The 18,410-nt window shown below is 42.3% G+C and overlaps 1 protein-coding gene, 1 long non-coding RNA gene and 4 other non-coding genes across 6 annotated transcripts; 2 read left to right on the top strand and 4 right to left on the bottom strand.

Moving 5' to 3' along the window:
• Positions 1-329: 329 nt before the first annotated feature.
• LOC145515027 (uncharacterized) lies at positions 330-4,666 on the bottom strand. The gene is made up of 2 exons (XR_014060633.1): positions 4,234-4,666; positions 330-3,529 (listed from the first exon to the last, which is right to left on the bottom strand). It is a non-coding gene; the product is annotated as an uncharacterized LOC145515027 (long non-coding RNA).
• A 350-nt stretch (positions 4,667-5,016) lies between these two features.
• On the top strand, positions 5,017-5,098 carry TRNAL-UAG (transfer RNA leucine (anticodon UAG)). The gene has a single exon. It is a non-coding gene; the product is annotated as a tRNA-Leu (tRNA).
• Positions 5,099-8,913: 3,815 nt separating this feature from the next.
• TRNAT-UGU (transfer RNA threonine (anticodon UGU)) lies at positions 8,914-8,986 on the bottom strand. The gene has a single exon. It is a non-coding gene; the product is annotated as a tRNA-Thr (tRNA).
• A 1,848-nt stretch (positions 8,987-10,834) lies between these two features.
• On the top strand, positions 10,835-10,906 carry TRNAP-UGG (transfer RNA proline (anticodon UGG)). Its single transcript has one exon. It is a non-coding gene; the product is annotated as a tRNA-Pro (tRNA).
• Positions 10,907-15,456: 4,550 nt separating this feature from the next.
• On the bottom strand, positions 15,457-15,528 carry TRNAR-GCG (transfer RNA arginine (anticodon GCG)). Its single transcript has one exon. It is a non-coding gene; the product is annotated as a tRNA-Arg (tRNA).
• A 1,247-nt stretch (positions 15,529-16,775) lies between these two features.
• Positions 16,776-17,771, bottom strand: OR6S1 (olfactory receptor family 6 subfamily S member 1). Its single transcript, XM_081510773.1, has one exon. It carries the CDS (start codon positions 17,769-17,771, stop codon positions 16,776-16,778), a length of 996 nt encoding a protein of 331 aa, XP_081366899.1.
• Between the last annotated feature and the right edge of the window lie 639 nt (positions 17,772-18,410).

The raw sequence follows: 18,410 nt of genomic DNA, 5'->3' as shown, positions 1-18,410 counted from the left end.
CTCCAACTGGATTCAGCCTATATATTTTTGTCAGGAACACTACCTCACAGATTTTTAATACCCTAAGGAACCAAATAATTTTCCAGAACGGATTGTCTAGGCTGCAAACAAAATTAAATTTCTAAGTGCCGAAGCAGAAAAAATGAGGTCAAATAAGATTATTTTATCTATTTGCATGAAAATGCATTGTGTGCCTTTCAAGGACCTTTTTTTTTTCTCCCACAAAAGAGACCTCCTTGATCTCCTTGGCTGAAGACCCTGCATTTTCAGGTTCATTGACCCTAAAGTACCTTAAAATGTCAAGAATTTATAGAGAAAAGTAGGCACAATTAAGAGAATCCAATCAATTTATTCATCTTAGCAGCATCCAAGTACATCTATGGATAGGCAGACTGGTTTCTAAGGTACATAGATTATTTATCTAGAATATCAAGGAACAAGGCTTTGCAAAATTTTAACCAAAAAAAAAAAAAAAGTTGTACTAGCCTCAACTTATGCTTTCTTAAATTTATTTTCTTTAGTTTCCCTAGACCTCTGACCCTTGGGAAATTGAAGCTGCACTCACTCTGGCGTATCAGTTACTACTCATGTTACCACCTAATGGTGGTGTGTATGTGGGTATTCACTCTTCTAGATTTATATTGTTATGTATTACAGAAAATATCTTCTTTCACTCAACTGCAAACTTGCTACAAGCAGGGATAATAACCTTATTTATTTTCTGCACCTCCCCTAACCTGACCAAATGGAGAGCACAGATTTATTTGGTGGATGTGGGTTGGGTTGTAATGTACCTTGAAGAACCAAAAGAAGATTCCATTTCTCAGTTTCAAGTGCTTCTTGGTCCGTGTTCTCCATTACCTAATCCTAAGTGCCTAAATCCATTATAATTACTCTTGTGTGTTCATCGAGAAGCTGCCCTCTGAGTACTTGGATACTCTGAAACTGGAGTCAGAAGCTGGGCAAGGTAATAGAGAAATCAAAGAAGAAAATCAAGTGTACATCAGATTTTATCCTCTTAAACCTAAAGCATGCCTGCCAAGTCTCTTCAGTTGTGTTCGACTCTTTGCAACCCTACAGACTATCCCACTCGGCTCCTCTGTCCATGGGATTCTCCAGGCAAGAATACTGGAATGGGTTGCCATGCCCTCCTCCAGAGGATCTTCCCAAAACCCAAAGTAGCCAGACTATTACAATATTTTGTAGTGACTGAGTTGAGGGGGAGGGGGGCGGGGTGGAGGAGAAGGAGGTTATTGCTACCAGCAGGATGAATAGAAACAAAGAGAAAAGAATGTCTCATAAATTTCCTCTTTCCCTTTGGCTGACCATGTTCAGGGTTACATTTCTTTTCACCTGAAGCTTGAAGAGGCAATCGACCTGGTGAGATTGTTCCCTTTTGTCCCACCTCTTCCATAAACTTCAGTAAACATTATAAAGACAAATACAAATTTAAAATAAGAGGCTTAATTCTTCCTATTGAAAATAAGGGGAAAGATTTCCTTTCCCTTCTCTCCTTTTTCTTTAAATAGTTATTTTAGAAAAGTTGTAAGTATAAATACATCACAGTATTTTATATTACTCTGATGGTCAATGTACTAAACACATGAGACCATGAAAAAGCTACTAAATATTTAAGTAGGGGCTCAATAAATGCTGAAAAGACTATCTGATACATCCATCAAAAGGAACGTATTATTTACCAGTATTTAATTTTTAGTAAGATTTTTGTGGGCTTTCCTGGTGGCTCAGATGGTAAAGGATCTGCCTGCAGTGCAAGAGAACAGTGTTTGATCTCCTGGTGAAGAGAATGGCTACCCACTCCAGTATTCTTGTTTGGAGAATTCTATGGACAGAGGAGCTTGGTGGGCTACAGTCCATGGGGTCATAAAGAACTTTTTAGTGAGATTTTTATAGCACATGCAGATGGGAGCTAAGCCAGTAATTGGATGGCTCTCTACCTGAGCTAGGGTGAGAGACTTACATTGCAATGTAGTGCAAGTCTGGTGGGAACTTTAAAATGCCCTAAATAGAGATTAGAACAGTTGAAGCATAGATTGGAAAATAGAGTACTTGTAACAATTCTCTAACTTTGGGGGAATTTATTAGGATCCCAATTCATGGGCCTGAGATTGTGCATTCCTAATAAATTACCAGGAGATGCTGATGCTGCTGGTTCTTAGACTATACCTTGAGCATTAAGGCCTTAAAGTAAATTTCTGGCTTGTGTATAAAATTTCATCATTTAGACTATTGACAAGGTATGGATAGCAGGAAATCCAAGGTTAAATTCTCCTGTAATACTGCAAAATGTTAGAGCCTAAAATACTAGTATCCAACACCGAAAACTGAAGGAATAGGCATGTGCCAGACAAACATCATACTTGTCTCTATCAGGCATCTTTCCAAAGGGCTTCAGATACTGGACAGTTAAGTATTTGGTAAGGTTGGCATTCCACTAAGAAAGCTAAGACTTCTGACTTCAGGTCTCTATTAGTCTAACAGATGATCCACTTCTGTGAGGAACAGATCAAAATACTTCCCTCATTGAAGAATCCAGTGAGTTTAAGGCAGACAATGAGTGCTCGAGCGATAACAGATGATTGAATAGGGGAGGCCATGCACACTGGTTAGTAAAGGAAATTCAGAATGGCATGTGAGACTGTGGTACTTTGTCCTGATAAGAAAGTGCTTTGAAGCTTGTCAATTTGTGGAGCCTGAACATGCAGTCCCTTAGAATCAAAGGGAGCTCTGCTATAATGATCACATTCTTTCTTGTTAACTGGTTCCTTTCACTGCCCTGACCTAGAACTAAAAAATAAATAAATAATTAAGGGTTCAGTCACTTCTATCTTATGAGAATCTCTGTACTTTTTTTGGAATCTGTATTTTTAAAAAGAAGTCAAAACATTTACAGAAGCTGTGGTTTATTTAAATGTGTATGTTTACCAAATTAGCACTGAGACCTAAATATGATCTCACTTAATCTTCTAATCAAAAGCCTCAATATGAGATTTCCCAGGACCAATCCATAGACCTTGAGTTTCTCACCTGGTTCACTACTAGACGAAAAAGTTCGATAAATATATTCAACCCTTGTTCTCTCTCCTCCCATCCATCCCTACACCCTTTCAGGTAGTAAAGAACTCCAGGCTTTTTCTGTCTTTCAAACTGATGCTTCCTCGACTTATGCACAAAGTTTATTGCACACGATTTCTACCTTCTCTCCAATTTGAGATTAGCATCAGTCTTCCCACTGCTTGTGATCTGTTGCAAAGAAGCGTGTACTGCTCAAGGCAGTAAGCTCACACATACTTTTTTTCCGAGGGTCCTCAAAAAGCGTGGAAACACAAACTGAAGTTTCTTGTGAGTTGTCCACTTCAGCCAAAGGGGCTGGAGACAGGTGCTTGAGCTCCTCCATCTCCAGTGATGTGAGGCATAGAAGCCAAACCTTTGCCGATTCCGCTAGATTCGCTGGCCTTTGCTGCTGACCATCTCCGAGAGACGGCCACGCTCGTGACTCCGGTACCTTCTGGAGAGAAAGAGAACTAGGTGGGAAGCCCACGGGTTGACACCCAGTTCCACCCTGGGAGCTCAGATTGCCTGTCAACTGGGAGCAGAGAGAGGGAACAGAGAGCGAAAAAGAGCGATCAAGAAGCGTCTAACCTGGTGTGTGAGAGGGGTGAGATGAGGTGGGGGGTGGAGGGGACTTGACCCAGAGGGCACCGGGATTGGCGGCAGTAGGGAGCTGATGGGGAGTGCGAGGAGAGCCCGCCTCTGGCCTTGAACTCTTCCTAAAGTGGCCCCAGCTTTCCCCATCTCCTGCTTCCCCGTCTTGGTTCTACGTTCTTCCGGTGCTCCCAGAGCCCTGTTTCCAATCAGCTTTTTTAGAAGTTCTTTTATGTTCCTCGCTCCCCACCCCACCTCGTTTCCTGGCATCGAAGATGGGAACCAGCAAGACCTTCGTCCCAAGAAAATACAGAGAACAATTTTGCCTCTGTATAAGCACGCCTGACCCTGACCCCGACCCCTCAGGCCACCGGGAAAGGACCTCGGAGAGCTCTTGGGCAAGGGCAGGCAAGAGCAGGATGTGGTTTTTTTGAGTGATGGAGGCGGGGAGTAAGAGGAAGCTAGGAAACTTTAATTAAACTCCTAGGAGAGTTTCTGCATCCAGAGACCCAGAAATGTCCAGTCAGAAACAGCAATGAATAAGGTAAGTTGTAATCCGGGGCTTACCGCGGAGCGCAGATCATTGACAGGTACGCGATTCCACTTGGGGGCTGAAGATTCCTGGCGGGGAGCACTTCTGAAACTTTTCCTTTCCTTCTACTCCATTCGAAAGGAACGATATGAAGCTCAGTGGCTCCGGAATCCCCATGGAAACCCGGACACACCCCTCCCCGTTGTGGGAAAGTTTTTGGATGTAACCACCTTCTGGGAGTCACCCTGGCCCCTCTGTAAGGGAAATTGTTCCGAGGCTACAGCAGTGCGCGTGCGCATGGGTCTACCCCAGAGTGCTACTTTAAGGAAAAGTAGACCAGTTTCTCTCTCTGACCAAACCTGCAGGGAATACGACCAAGGATTTTCCTTTCTATTGGCGACAGGCTTGCCAGATCTGTCAACGGAAGCGAACCTCTTGCTTGATCTGATCTCCGACCTCATTCTCTCTGTGAGTTTCACAGCCCTAGACCAACGACCCAACAGAGGGGAGTTTCTTAGTCTTCTGAAATCACTTGCGATAAGACGCTAGTGAGATTTCCCCCCCTCCTATCTGCGTGGGATTGCCTAGGTTAAAGAAAAGGTCTTCCAAGGAAATTCGCGCTGATAATCATTGACCACTTTCTAGTTCACTTCTCAGGCCTGTGACAATACAATGATTTCTCCTCTCTCCGTGTCTGTTCAGGTCCTTAGGGATAAATGAAAACACTGAGGGAAATTCCACTAACTCAAGAAAATTCAAAATTATGAGCCCGTGTACTGTAGGAAACAGCTCAGGGATGAGTTTTTCTCGCCGCCTGTGGTAGTGTGGCCGAGCGGTCTAAGGCGCTGGATTTAGGCTCCAGTCTCTTCGGGGGCGTGGGTTCGAATCCCACCACTGCCAACGGTGTGTTTTAGCATAGCTGTAAATCAGAAGTAGTATAATCCAAACTAAATCTATGAAAACCTCTCTCTCACAAGAATTTCCAGGAAATCTTTCAATCCTGCTCTGAAATACTTATTTCAAACCAGGTTACCTCGGTTTCTTCTCAACATCTCGTGCTCAAACTAGTTGTTTGCACCTCACTTTGCTTGTGTCTAAGCTTTTGTATTCTCACAACGGGATTCTTTCTGTCCTCCTCTCATAAAAATCCATGCTCACATTGAATCATTCTCATGACCTGGCTTAGGCACCATCTGGTAAGAAAGACTTCCTAGATAGTGCCCCATAGCCCCCATCAGCCCTGGTTTGGGAGCCAACACTGGTTTAGGAGCTGCAGCTCTGTGCTCAGGAAATAACCTGCACAGACTCGATTTGGTTTTAATCACATTACTCTTGTAACTGAAGATGATGAATGAATGTGTGCATGCAGAAAGCCGTTTCTTTCCAGGCTTCCAGCTCTCACTCAGGCATTATTGCCTTAGGGTGGGGCAGGGCAGGTAAATGGTTCTTTTGAATTTGACTTTGCAGGTGGGTTTGTGATTCCAAAACTCTTGAAAGCTGATTTTTGGCTGACTCCAGGTGTCAGGCCAAGTAGAGTGTTCTGTAAATGTTGGCTTAGCCACTGCTTTGCCCCTTCTAAGTGAATTCACTTACCTTGGAGGCTGTCCCGGCCTCTGAATTAACCAATTGCAATGCATGTTTAGAACCTAACTCAGTGTGGGAAAGAGGAAGGGATACACTCGGGGTCTATTTAGTGGTGCCCTATCAGAATGGTTGTCCCATTGAACTTCTCAGCCGTTTCAGCCCCTGTTATTCCACAGGCTGTACAGTTCTCTCAAAGAGGTACAGTATTTCCCTGTAGTGCCTTGAGGAATGAAAGGTACCGAGCAGAGAACGAAAATTCTGCACAGGAACCAAGGTCTTGGGATTTTTTGTGACACATTGTTTCCGCCTTCCTTTTTATGTCATTCCCTCTCCTCAATCAAAGTTATCTTCTGTGTCCTCACAGGTCATCTCCTGTTTCACTCTGATGACTCCTCCAGATCAGTGCCTTTCCTTTTTATCCACCTCTCACTAAGAAAAATCTTAAGACACCTATGTTCTTCACACACTCACAACACACACACACAAAATGATCATATTTTTGTGCTCTGTGAAGAGGGAAAAAAAAATCCTCTAAGATCTTTAGTTTACGCTACAGTTTACTCTTGGTGTTGCACATTCTATGGGTTTTGACAAAATGTTCAATGATATATATCCACCATCATTAAAGTATCATACAGAATAATTTCACTGCCCTAAAAATCCTCAGTGCTTCCCCAATGCATTCCTCCCTCCCCTATAACCTCTGATAACCACTGACCCTTTTATCATCTCCATAGTTTTGCATTTTCCAGAATGTTGAATATTTGTCATTGCTGTTGTTTAGTTGCTAAGTCATGTCGGACTGTTTGTGACCCCCATGGACTGTCCACCAGGCTCCTCCGTCCCTCCAGGCATGAATACTGGAGTGGGTTGCCATTTCCTTCTCCAGTTGAATATTTGGAATCATACAGTATGTAGCCTTTTCAGATTGGCTTCTTGCACTTTTACACATTTAAAGTTCTTCCATACCATTTCATGGTTTGAGATCTCATTTCTTCCTGGTGCTGAATAATATTCCATTGTATGGATGTACCACAGTTTTATTTATTTACCCATTAAAGGACATCTTTACTGTTTCCCAGTTTTGAAAATTATACACATATAAAGCTGCTATAAACATTCATGGGCAGGTTTTTGTGTGGACATCAGTTTTCAACTCATTTGAGTAAGTACCTAGGAATGTGATTCCTGGATTGTACGGAAAGAATATATTTAGTTTTGTAAGAAACTGTCAAAATGTCTTCCACTGTGGCACGGTGTATTTTTAAACATCATTTGTAAGGTTAAAGCTCTGGTTTTTAAAAAAAATGTCATTTATATATGTAGCATATTTTGAAAAAAAATACTTGAAGTATACAGAACACAATTTACCCGCAGATAAACATCTTTTGCCATATTTCCGATTTTCCAAAAATGAATGATAAATTTCTAGGAGTAGGAAAAGAATACTTGATGAAACACAATGTCTCTTGTTTTTTTCTTTAAACACGGTGTCTTTTTAAGATTCTTGATTTATAACACCCAATTGTACTACTCCAGAAAATAGTGACAATTTTACGAGAAAGTCTTTGTCACTGTATCCTGGCCAGTACTAAACAGTAAACGTTGTGTAATTTGGTGGTGAAACAAAATCCCCTAGTTTGAATTAGTATTTCCTTCTTATTATTGAAAGAACATTCCCACATGCATATTTTGCTTTTTGCATTGCTTATTCTCTACATTGTTTGTTCACACTCTTTTGAAGGACAGATATTTCTACAGTATTTATCTTTAAACTCTGAATTGCTTAGTATAAATTATTCATGGTAAGGGAAAATTGTAGGGATGGGGGAAGGGTTGAGGGATATTACCCAGTATTCAGTTAAAACTAGCTTGTCTTCAAGATTAGGAGATACCATTCAAATCTAAAAGGGGTACCTTTATTTCATGCGCAGCTGCTGCTGCTAAGTTGCTTCAGTCGTGTCTGACTCTGTGCGACCTCATGGACAGCAGCCCACCAGGCTCCTCTGTCCACGGAATTCTCTAGGCAAGAATACTGGAGTGGATTGCCATTTCCTTCTCCAACCGTTATTTCATATCTCCTCAGTAAACCGAATCACCTATAATGCATGATCAGAGAGAGGACAAATAACATTAAGTTTTATGGTCGGCAACAAGTTGTTCTTTTGTTGCCTGAAAATCAAATTAAATATTCCACAGTTATTGATTTAGGTGATAAAACCTAGTGGGATAGATGGTGGTGGTTTATTCGCTAAGTCGTGTTCGACTCTTGCGACCACATACATGGACTGTAGCCCTCCAGGCTCCTCTGTCCATGGGATTCTCCAGGCAAGAATACTGGAGTGGGTTGTCATTTCCTTCTCCAGGGGATCTTCCCGACTCAGGAATCGAACTCAGGTCTCCTGCACTGCAGGCAGATTCTTTACCGACTGAGCTATAAGTGGAACAGGAGACTGCGACAAAAGATTAAACATCTCCTCTCAGCGGGATCGAACCAGCGATCTAAGAATGACGGAAGCTTCGTCACCTCTCTAGTCCTCCGCTCTGCCAGCTGAGCCACCAAAGGGCTCGTCTAGTGCGACAAAATGTCGACTACTGAGCATATAGTAACAGCCAGTGCGTGGCCTAGCTTCTTTGTATTTGAAGTTCGGGCTTAAACTGGAGGTCAAGAAATCTCCAGAGAGTTGAATCCAGGGTAAACTGAATCCTGGAGTAGCCTGGGGCAGAAGGACACAGAGGCTGAGTCCGAGGAAGTAAAAGAGCAGAAACCGTCCGAACTGGGGTGTATCTGCATAGCTTCTGGGCTGGGCTGTCCCAGAGTAACCGGCAAATCAGTTCTCGCTCCAGAAGCAAAGGAAAAACTGGGGAGTCAGGCAGGTTGCAAGTGGGAAAATGCGCAGGACTCCACGCTCCAGTGGCAGCCGGAGGATCATGGCAATCTGTTGGCCGAGGTTGATTTCTTCTTTACCTTAAACGCTGTTGTGTGGTCTCCGTCAATCCTATAATCTTTCCTCTCAAATCTTCAGAAGATTATTTTCCCTGAAACTTCACACACTGCTTCCTTTCTTTCAAGGGTCAGTGTAAGAAAGAAAAGCACAGAAAGCACCACTCTCACTAATGGTCCTCTCTCCAGGCCCCAGCGAGATTTGAACTCGCGACCCCTGGTTTACAAGACCAGTGCTCTAACCCCTGAGCTATGGAGCCAAAACGCAATACACGTCTTACCGTCGACTTCCCTAAGTTTTGAAACCTGCAGCTAAATGACATATTGAAATAAAATTTAATAGATAAAAAGGAATTTCTTTTGAAGGAAGAAATTTCTTCTTCTTTATAGACGAAGAATAAATATGTTCTTGACTAGGCCCAAACGGGAATGTAAGTCACTGGAAGAGCACTGGTAGCGTCCACCGTGCATGCTCCTCAGGCTCAGGCCTGACAAGTCACTGAACTTGGGCAACCCCAGGGCCACCAGCGCAGCCCCGGGATAAAGTGGGGGTAGGTGCGGGTGCGAGACGCGGCATCACGTCATTGTCTCCTATCTGCTTGGATTCTTGTAAAAGTAACTGCTACAGCTCTCGTAGACTAATATTAAGGTTTGTTCTTGTTTTAAGAAAGGCGGACTCGAAGCCCAGAACGTGCCCGAGGTGAAGACATTCAGGGGTTCAGGCCGTCCCCACCACGATCTTTCAGTGGAACCAGGTTCGGTCTTAGTCAACCTGGGTCTGAGATTCCTCCAGGTTTCCTGAAGCAGAAATAGACTGCTGCTGCTGCTACTGCTACTACTAAGTCGCTTCAGTCGTGTCCGACTCTGTGCGACCCCATAGACGGCAGCCCACCAGGCTCCGCCGTCCCTGGGATTCTCCAGGCAAAGAACACTGGAGTGGGTTGCCATTTCCTGCTCCAATGCATGAAAGTGAAAAGTGAAAGTAAAGTCGCTCAGTCGTGTCCGACTCTTAGCGACCCCCTGGACTGCAGCCTACCAGGCTCCTCCGTCCATGGGATTTTCCAGGCAAGAGTACTGGAGTGGGGTGCCACTGCCTTCTCCAAGAAATAGACTAGAAGAGGAGTAACCTTTCCCTCGGTCCTTTAACACTCTTTGCCAACAGCTCGGAATCTGAGCTGCAGCTGCTTCTCTCTCGGTCTCAGACCTCTTCTAAATACCCAACCTGAAGTCCAGAATCAACAGAAAGTGGCGATGCAGAGAAAGGTTGGGAAGCGGGCGGTCCCGTTCTTTTCTCTCGCATCTTAGTCCGCCCAGTAATCTGGCTCGGATATTGAACCCTGCATTCTTTGTTTATCAGGTTTGTGCCCTGAGCCAGGAATATGCTCGGTGCGCGGTGAACCGTGTGACCGAAGCAGACAAGCTAGAGCCCAAGAGCTTCGTTCCCCAAGTAGAAGAAACTGCGGAGTAAGGACAACGCTCTCCCTTCCCGTTCCACCCACCACCTTCTGGGTGCCGGAGAAGCGGAAGAGGGTAGGCTTCTAAAGAAGAGGGTATTGGAAATGGTCGACTCTTACCGACGTTTTCCACCTTCCGCGCACCCTTGAAGAGTGCCTTAAATCTAATCTATAGAACAAAGTTCATTAAATTAAGCTTAAAGAAAACAGCAAGAGCATGATACAGGGTATGACATAGTGGGCAGGCTGAGGCAGTGGTTCTAGTATTTGACCTCCGCAGGGGCGTGGTATCGAGTTCCTCAGCTCTAGACCCTGGGCGGGAGGGCTTTCGATGAAATCAATGTGGTTTTTTGTCTTTACCTGTCCTCTAACTCCAGGCCACCTGCAGGGATGTTTGTCCTAACTCTGTAAGAACGCAGACCCTCGCAAGAGGGTCCACAGGTGGATTAGCAGCTCAGCCTGAGTCCCTTACTGAACATTTCTGCCTCTGGAACGCTGTGGCTCAGGTTTCCCTGAATCTGCCCATTGATGCTCCTGAAGTCCGGAGAAAATCCCTGGGCTTAGGAGAGGAATCAAAAAATGGTCTTCATACAGTGTGATGCAGCGAACAGAATAAATGAATATTCTTAAATAGGAAAGAGAGCTCTAGAGCTTGGCTCGTTGGTCTAGTGGTATGATTCTCGCTTTGGGTGCGAGAGGTCCCGGGTTCAAATCCCGGACGAGCCCAAGGTTTGTTTGTTTTTTTTCCTTTTTCCCCTCTTTGAAGCTAAAGGAAGCCAACACCACCAAGGCTAGATCCACTTAGGTGAAGTCCCTTTCAACCTTGATCTGATTCAAGGACTTCGTTGTAGACAGAGGTCCCTCGTCCCGCTATGTAGATATTTTGTCAGGAATATCTTGCTCAGGCAGATCTTCTGTCAGCACTTCGAGCGGGAGAGAAAACTAGTGCTCTTCTCATTAGGCATTCACACGGAGTAGAGTGGTACCCAGAGGTGTGCTGGGGCTGCAACGCCTGACAGAACTCTCTTCCTGATGCCCTAGTCTGTCTTCCCCAGAGTCGCCAAGTGCTGAAGCCGTCTTCCTAATGCTAAATAGGGGCTCCGGGAACCCTTGGGCTCAAAGGGTTCAGACATGCATGCCGTCCAAAGGGAGTACAATTGAATTATTTTCCAAAACGCAGTATAACACAGAGACTATTGTCTTGCCATTTCTGGCAAGAATCCACCAGACTCTTCAATGAGCTTTGATTGCTCACTTGGAAAACCAGTAAGCTATAATGTGAGGTGTCTACCTGTGACCTTAGGGTGCGGTTGATCCCGATTTGTGGAAGTCACCCAGACTTAGAAACCACTGGTATGATAGGCCTTCAAACTTGCCTATCTTCCTGAACTGCTTATACAAGGGGGATCTTTGACAGGATTTCTGTCTGACTTGGTCATATTTGTCCTTTGCAAGTTTCCTCTCTTAGAAAGGATTTGTGACCAGGCAAGAATAAAGAGTTTTATGATTGGTGATTGGAGGGAGGAGAGAAAGGAAAATCTGCCAGGACGTCCCGACAGATTGACCCTCCCCTGAGAAAGGTGATGTATCTAGCCTGGGCTTGAAAGTGTTTGCTGAATGACTATTGGTGGAGATGCACAGTGAGAATTTGGATATAAAGTCCTGAGATTCAAGAGAAAGATCCAAACCAAAGAAAGGAGTTTTATGAATTAAAAACATAGAGCAGTTAACAGTGATGTGGGTAAGAACCAACAGGGAAGAGCAATTATATAGAGAAGAAGAATTTAAGGACAGGCCCTGGTGATCATTAGTGTTTAAAAATGTGAAAACAAAATACCAGTGAGTGAAGGAACTAGAGAAAAGGCTCATGACAGTCACTTGCTCTGATGGCTTATTTGTTTGCTTAGGGCCCACTGACAATCTTTACCAGCATTTAAAGCAAAAAGTTTAGGGAAGATGATAGTGCTGCATGGAATGAAGAATGAGGGGAAGGTGTGGGCACATAAGTAAATCTTTCTTCTTAGTATCTTGAGAGTGAAAGGGAGGACCTAGACAGTTCACACATTTAGCGTGGAGGTCTTGGGATAGCTTCACAATTATTTAAATTGTCCACTAAAGGACAATCAATGGGTCTTTTGTTGCCCTGCCCTGAAACCTGGGCAAAGGTATGTTGGGTTGCCAAAAGTGCACTCCTTGACCTTGGTATATTCTGACTCTTAAGAGTTTTTATCAGTAGCACAGATGAAAGTGGCAACATGCCCCCTTCCATTATCATGGTAAGAAGCAGAAATACTGGCTACAATCAACACAAGAAACTCTTCAGCACTTGAAAAAAAATGCTCAATGGAGCCAATTAAAGAATACCCAGGCAGCTTGAGGGGGGAGATGAAGGAAAATTAGTTCAGAAAAGCAGAAATAGTTTAAGATGATCTTATGTGGGAGAGATGTGGGGATTTCTTATCTCAAATAAGATCTTTTGACCTTTGAGAAAATAATGTCCATTGGGAACCTGAAATGGAGCACCTGGCTAAAGATTCAGTAGGTACTTTTTTCTATAGTGGTGGAAATTGGAACCTTATCTTCTGGCCTCTACTTGAGAGGAACAGCACCAGCTTCTACAGCTAAGAGTCTGAGTTCAGAGTTTATTTTACTGATGACACTTCCAACAAGTAATTTTGTTGCTTGTTGGGGTTGAGACCCACTATGTCATTCTCACTGCTTGGGGGAATGTTAGGAGTCACAGAGAACGTCTGGAAAACTTGTCAAAGTCTTTACTGCTAAAATACTTTCTGTACTGTCAGATCTTGAAATACTTCCTATAGCTGCAATGCATTTTTTTTTTAAAGATGGGGAACCTAAGGGAAATATCCACATGCAAAACTTCACAAAATCATGGTTTTCCTGGAATGAGGATCTTTAAGGAAGGACTTGACTATGTATGTATAGCTACTGAACTCATCTGCTCCAAGGCCCACTTGGGAACTCAGCTATAGACTCAGGGCCTGTACAATCTTAGAGCTGCTAAACTATCTTCCTCACCTCCTATGATACCTATAACTATGGTACTCCTATGCCAATATGGGCCTTTAATAAGCCGTTGTCAACATGATCCCCTTTGAATTATACAAAAGTGTCCCCAGCAAATCACTACTGAGCATACTTATTTGACACTTTTTCATTCCTTCTGTAATTTTTCCCTACAAGAAACAAAAAAGTAATGAGACTTTGCTATGTTCCAAAGTACCAGGTACTCTTCTGGATGGCATGGAAACAAACTCAGATATGATACAGTCTCTGTCTTCAAGAAGTTTGAAAAATAATGGGAAATAGGAGAAATGCTGCAGCTTATTATTGCAAAAGAAACTGACTTATTTAGGATTCAGTCAAAGTGGAAGCACTATAAGTAGTGATGAATAAGAGATTTATTATAATTCTGGGAATTGATGAAAAAGTTTATGTCAAGCTCTTGCTTCTATGACTAGTGTTGGGCCTGAATCTGTAACTCTGCGGGTGAACAGGTAAGGACAAGTGGGCATTGAAGTGAGGGGAGAATGATTCAAACTGACACCATGAAATCCATAAAGACAAAATGAAATAAACAGGACAAACTGGGACCTACATCTATCTCTCACTGTCTCCAACCTTGTTGATGTGGGAGATCTGCAGGAGAAGCTGACTCCCTTCATCATGGAACTACCATCCACTTGGCCCAAGAGATGGAGAGGAGATTCATTTGTGCCAGAGGAGTTGGGGGTCCAACTGAAGCCCATACCAACAGGTGAAAAGCAGACTAGCAGAATAGCATCTCTGTTGCATCAGTAAGTGCAGGCTGCAACAAAGCCTGGCATTCTATGCCAATCTTCAGAACACAGTGATTGCTGTGTGTGACATTTTTACCTTCTAAATTTCACTACAAGTTGTACCACATCCATATAGAAATTTAGATCCATATAGAAAAGAAAATTCCAGATAATGTAGTTCCAGATTAGACAGACACAGTACAAAGTCAACTTTCTTGGGCACCTCCTAAGTACCAGGCTTTGTTCCATGTGTTTGGAACACATTCTTATTTTTAGCTTCCTCTTATTTTGTGATCTCTGGGATTGACTTCAGGTTTTTATGCTCCATGAAATTAGGTAGCTTTTAAGGCAATACCTCTTCTGCCCTCTGGGCAACACTTCTAGGTCATTCCAGAAGAATTCTTTTTCTTTCTCAAATTACTGCTGGTTCTTATTCCTTCCACTCCTTTAGTTCTCAATCAGGAATCTTTCAGGATAGAAATATTTAGTGTGTGTTTTTGTGTATTACTAATAGAACCAGATAAAAGCATCACTATTTCCAATGACCATTGAAATTTTATGGCTATTTCTTTGCATATTAATGCTCAGTTTGCCAATTTTGCAACATTATTTTGAGGTTGATGTGCTGTCCATACTTTGATATTTATTTTTTCTAAGCATTGTGTCTATGTATACAAATGCACTCCAACATGGAGTTAATTCCCATGTAGTGAATGATAGCTTCTGAAAACTTCTCTAATAAGAAAATACTTAACAGGATAAATCAATTTTCATATGACCTCCAATGTTATTTTGTAAACCTCCTTATCATCCCCTATCTTTGAATTATTATTTGTCTTTTAGTCTTCCCCTTTAAGATCAAAGTCACTTGAGGTTAGGAACCACTGTTTATTCATCTTATTATATATAATAAGGACATATTATATATAATAACATGTATTACTGTATCACAGTATCCAACAAAGATGCTTAAAAAACCTTTGTTGAATGATTGAATACATACATACATATATACACACATAAACATTTGTCCAAGATTCCAAGGTCACCACAAATAAGAACCCCAATTTCCTTTCAAATATACAATGAGATAGATAAAATGTAGCACAAAATCTGGTTCTAGGTAGGTACAACAATAGTTGATATTCTTAATTTTTTTTTATATCTAAGATCCTCATTCCATCCCCATTTTACTAAAAGTAAAAGATGAATGAGGATAACAGATATTCAAATGTAATTAAAAGATGGACAAATGAAAGCAACATAATCCACTGACAAAATGAGTGAATGTGTCTTTAATCCACCTTTATAATACAGTGTAAATTAGAAAATCACATTGAGTGAGTGAGTGAAGTCGCTCAGTCATGTCCAACTCTTTGGGACCCCATGGACTGTAGCCTACCAGGCTCCTCCATCCATGGGATTTCTCCAGGCAAGAATACTGGAGTGGGTTGCCATTTCCTCCTCCAGGGGATCTTCCCGACCCAGGGATCGAACCCGGGTCTCCTGCATCGCAGGCAGATGCTTTAACCTCTGAGCCACCAGGGAAGTCCTGAAAATCATATTAAATGCTACTATTCATAAGCTTTCTTTTTGATCTGCTTTCCCAAAGGCATCTGAAATTGCCATGGAGAAGAAAATAAGTCCCTTATTAAATTTGCTTTACCTCTTTTCTGTCTAAAAGTAAATGCAATTTTTTTCAGAAAGTATGTAAAAAAAAATCCAGTTAATCTATTATTTTTATGGTTATAGTACATTTTTCTTAATTTTCATAAATAATTTAAAGACCCTAATGAGAATTAGTTTTTAACTTTTGGTGACAATCATACACGGAACTCTTAAGGAATTGAATTAAAGCTATATATCCCCCTGGAGTAGGCAATGGCAACCCACTCCAGTATTCTTGCCTGGACAATCCCGTGGACAGAGGAGCCTGGCGGGCTACAACTCACTAGAGTCGGACACGACTGAGTGACTGAGCATACTCGCATATATAAAAGGACACATCAACAGCACTTAGACAGCTGGAGAAATATTGAAAGAACACTTCCAGCCCTCCCAGAAGATCTCTGTGTGCTCATTTCCACTCACTGCCCCACAAAGGGAATCACTATCCTGACTTCTAAAACTATTGATTGATTTTGCAAGTTCTAGAATATCATATAATTGGAAGTACACACTATGTAATCTTTCATATAGGACTTGATTCACTCAGTGTTTGCATCCATGTGGTTGCATGCATTTAGAAATTCATTTATATTATTACTGAGTAGTATTCCATTATATGAATGAACCAGAGTTTGTCTATTCACCTGTTGATGGACATTTACATTTGGACTATTTCTAGGTTTTACAGGTTTTGATTGTTATGAATAAAGCTGCTGTGAGCATTTGGGTAAAAAAAAAAAAAAAAAAAAAAAAAAAAGCTATATATCCTCTTCCCAGACAAGTGCATATAGGCTCAGATATATTCATTTACATAATAATAGTGCTTATACACTTTCTGAAGCTCATTCTTAGATTCCCTGGTGACTATGGACCCATAGGTTAAGATTGCACAGGTTGGAGGTTCTTATGATGGTATTGATTATGATAAACCAATAATAATGTGAATTTATACGAGATAGAATCAAAGAATTTTGCCTGAAAGAGAAGAAGGATGGATTTGATGCCTTTGAAGTTCTTTAGTGGTTCCAAAATTCAGTCATGTGGTGATATCCATGATGATGAGACAATGAGAAGATAACAAAGACTTGGACTTAAGACATCCCTTAAGGGATGATGTCCCTTCACTTTCACCTCACTATTTTCTTGTTGAAACTCTTACCAAGTGAAAGATGCCACCAAAATCCTGCTATTACCTTCTTAAACATGTCCTTCAAAACTTGTTTTACTCGCTCATTACGTAAGGCGTAGATGAATGGGTTCAGCAGCGGTGTCACAAATGTTGTTATCACTGTCACGGCCCAGTTAGTATCCACAGAGCCACTCTGTGATGGCCGCACATATAGAAAAACAGCACTTCCATAGAAGAGGGTCACCACCATCAGGTGGGAGGTACAGGTAGAGAAAGCCTTTCGCCGGCCTGAAGCTGAGGGGATGCGCAGGACAGCCAGGACTATGTGACCATAGGACACGGCAGTAATCATCAGTGAGGATATGATGACAAGAGAAGCTAAGACAAAGTCAGTTTCCTCCAACTCCTTGGTGTTGGTACATGCCAGGCGGAGCAGTGGGCCACTGTCACAGAAGAAGTGCTGCACCACAGCATCCTGTTCACAGAAAGGAAGCAAGGCCACAGCCACTGTGGGGCCAAGTACTGCAAGGAGTCCCCCAACCCAGCAGGCCAAGGCCATTCGGAAGCACACAGCCCCATTCATGAGCAAGGGGTAGTGCAGAGGATGACAGATGGCCAGGTAGCGATCCACTGACATGACAGCCAACAGTAGGAACTCAGAGGTCCCAAGAAAGAAGTAGAGATAGAACTGGGTAATACATGCAGCAAAGGAAATAGTGTGTTGCCTTGAGAGGAAATTGCTCAACATCTTGGGAATGATGACAGAAGTGAGCAGAATCTCTAGGCAGGACAAGTTACCTAGGAAAAAGTACATGGGAGTCTGCAGGCGAGTATCAGCTCCTACCACCCCGACGATCAACACATTACCTGTTAGAGTCAGCAAATAAACAAGAAGGAAGACAGAAAACAGTTCTGCTTTTGTGCTATTGAGATTTGGGAAACCCGCCAGGATGAACTCGGTCACACCACTGCTCTGGTTTCCACCAGGAGCCATTATCTTTCCCATCTGTGCAACAGCATGAACACAGTCCTGGTGAGGATTCTGCAGACAATCCTAAAATTTATTTTATCATGATATGGCACACAAAGCTCCACTTTCTCTAGTTACAGATCCTGTTAATACTTGAAGAACCTAAAAGTCCATCAACAGACAAATGGATAAAGATGTGGCTCATATATACAATGGAATATTATTCAGTCACAAAGAAGAATGAAATAATGCCATTTGCAGCAACACGGGTGGACCTAGAGATTCTCATACTGGTGAAGTAAACCAGACAGTGAAAGAGAAATATTGTATGATATGGCTTAAATGTGCAATCTAAAAAACAGGGGTATGATGAATGAATTTATCTATAAAACAGAAATAGAGTTACAGATGTAAAAAAAAAAACTTATGGTTATGAAGGAGTAGGGGGAGGGATAAATTGGGAGATCGGGATTGACATATACACACTACTATATATAAAATAGATAACTAATAAGGACCTACTATATAGCACAGGAACTCTACTCAATACTCTGTAATGGCCTAAATGGGGAAAGAATTTAAAAGGAGTGGATATATGCATATGTATAACTGATTCACTTTGCCATACACCTGAAACTAACACAACATTGTAAATCAATATAT

This window comes from Giraffa tippelskirchi, chromosome 7 (genome assembly GCF_054371585.1).
Source record: "Giraffa tippelskirchi isolate mGirTip1 chromosome 7, T2T-mGirTip1v1.2.pri, whole genome shotgun sequence".
In the NCBI taxonomy this organism is placed as follows: Eukaryota; Metazoa; Chordata; class Mammalia; order Artiodactyla; family Giraffidae; genus Giraffa; species Giraffa tippelskirchi.
The sequence above is the reverse complement of the archived record's forward strand: the minus strand, read 5'-3'. Positions and strand labels throughout refer to the sequence as shown.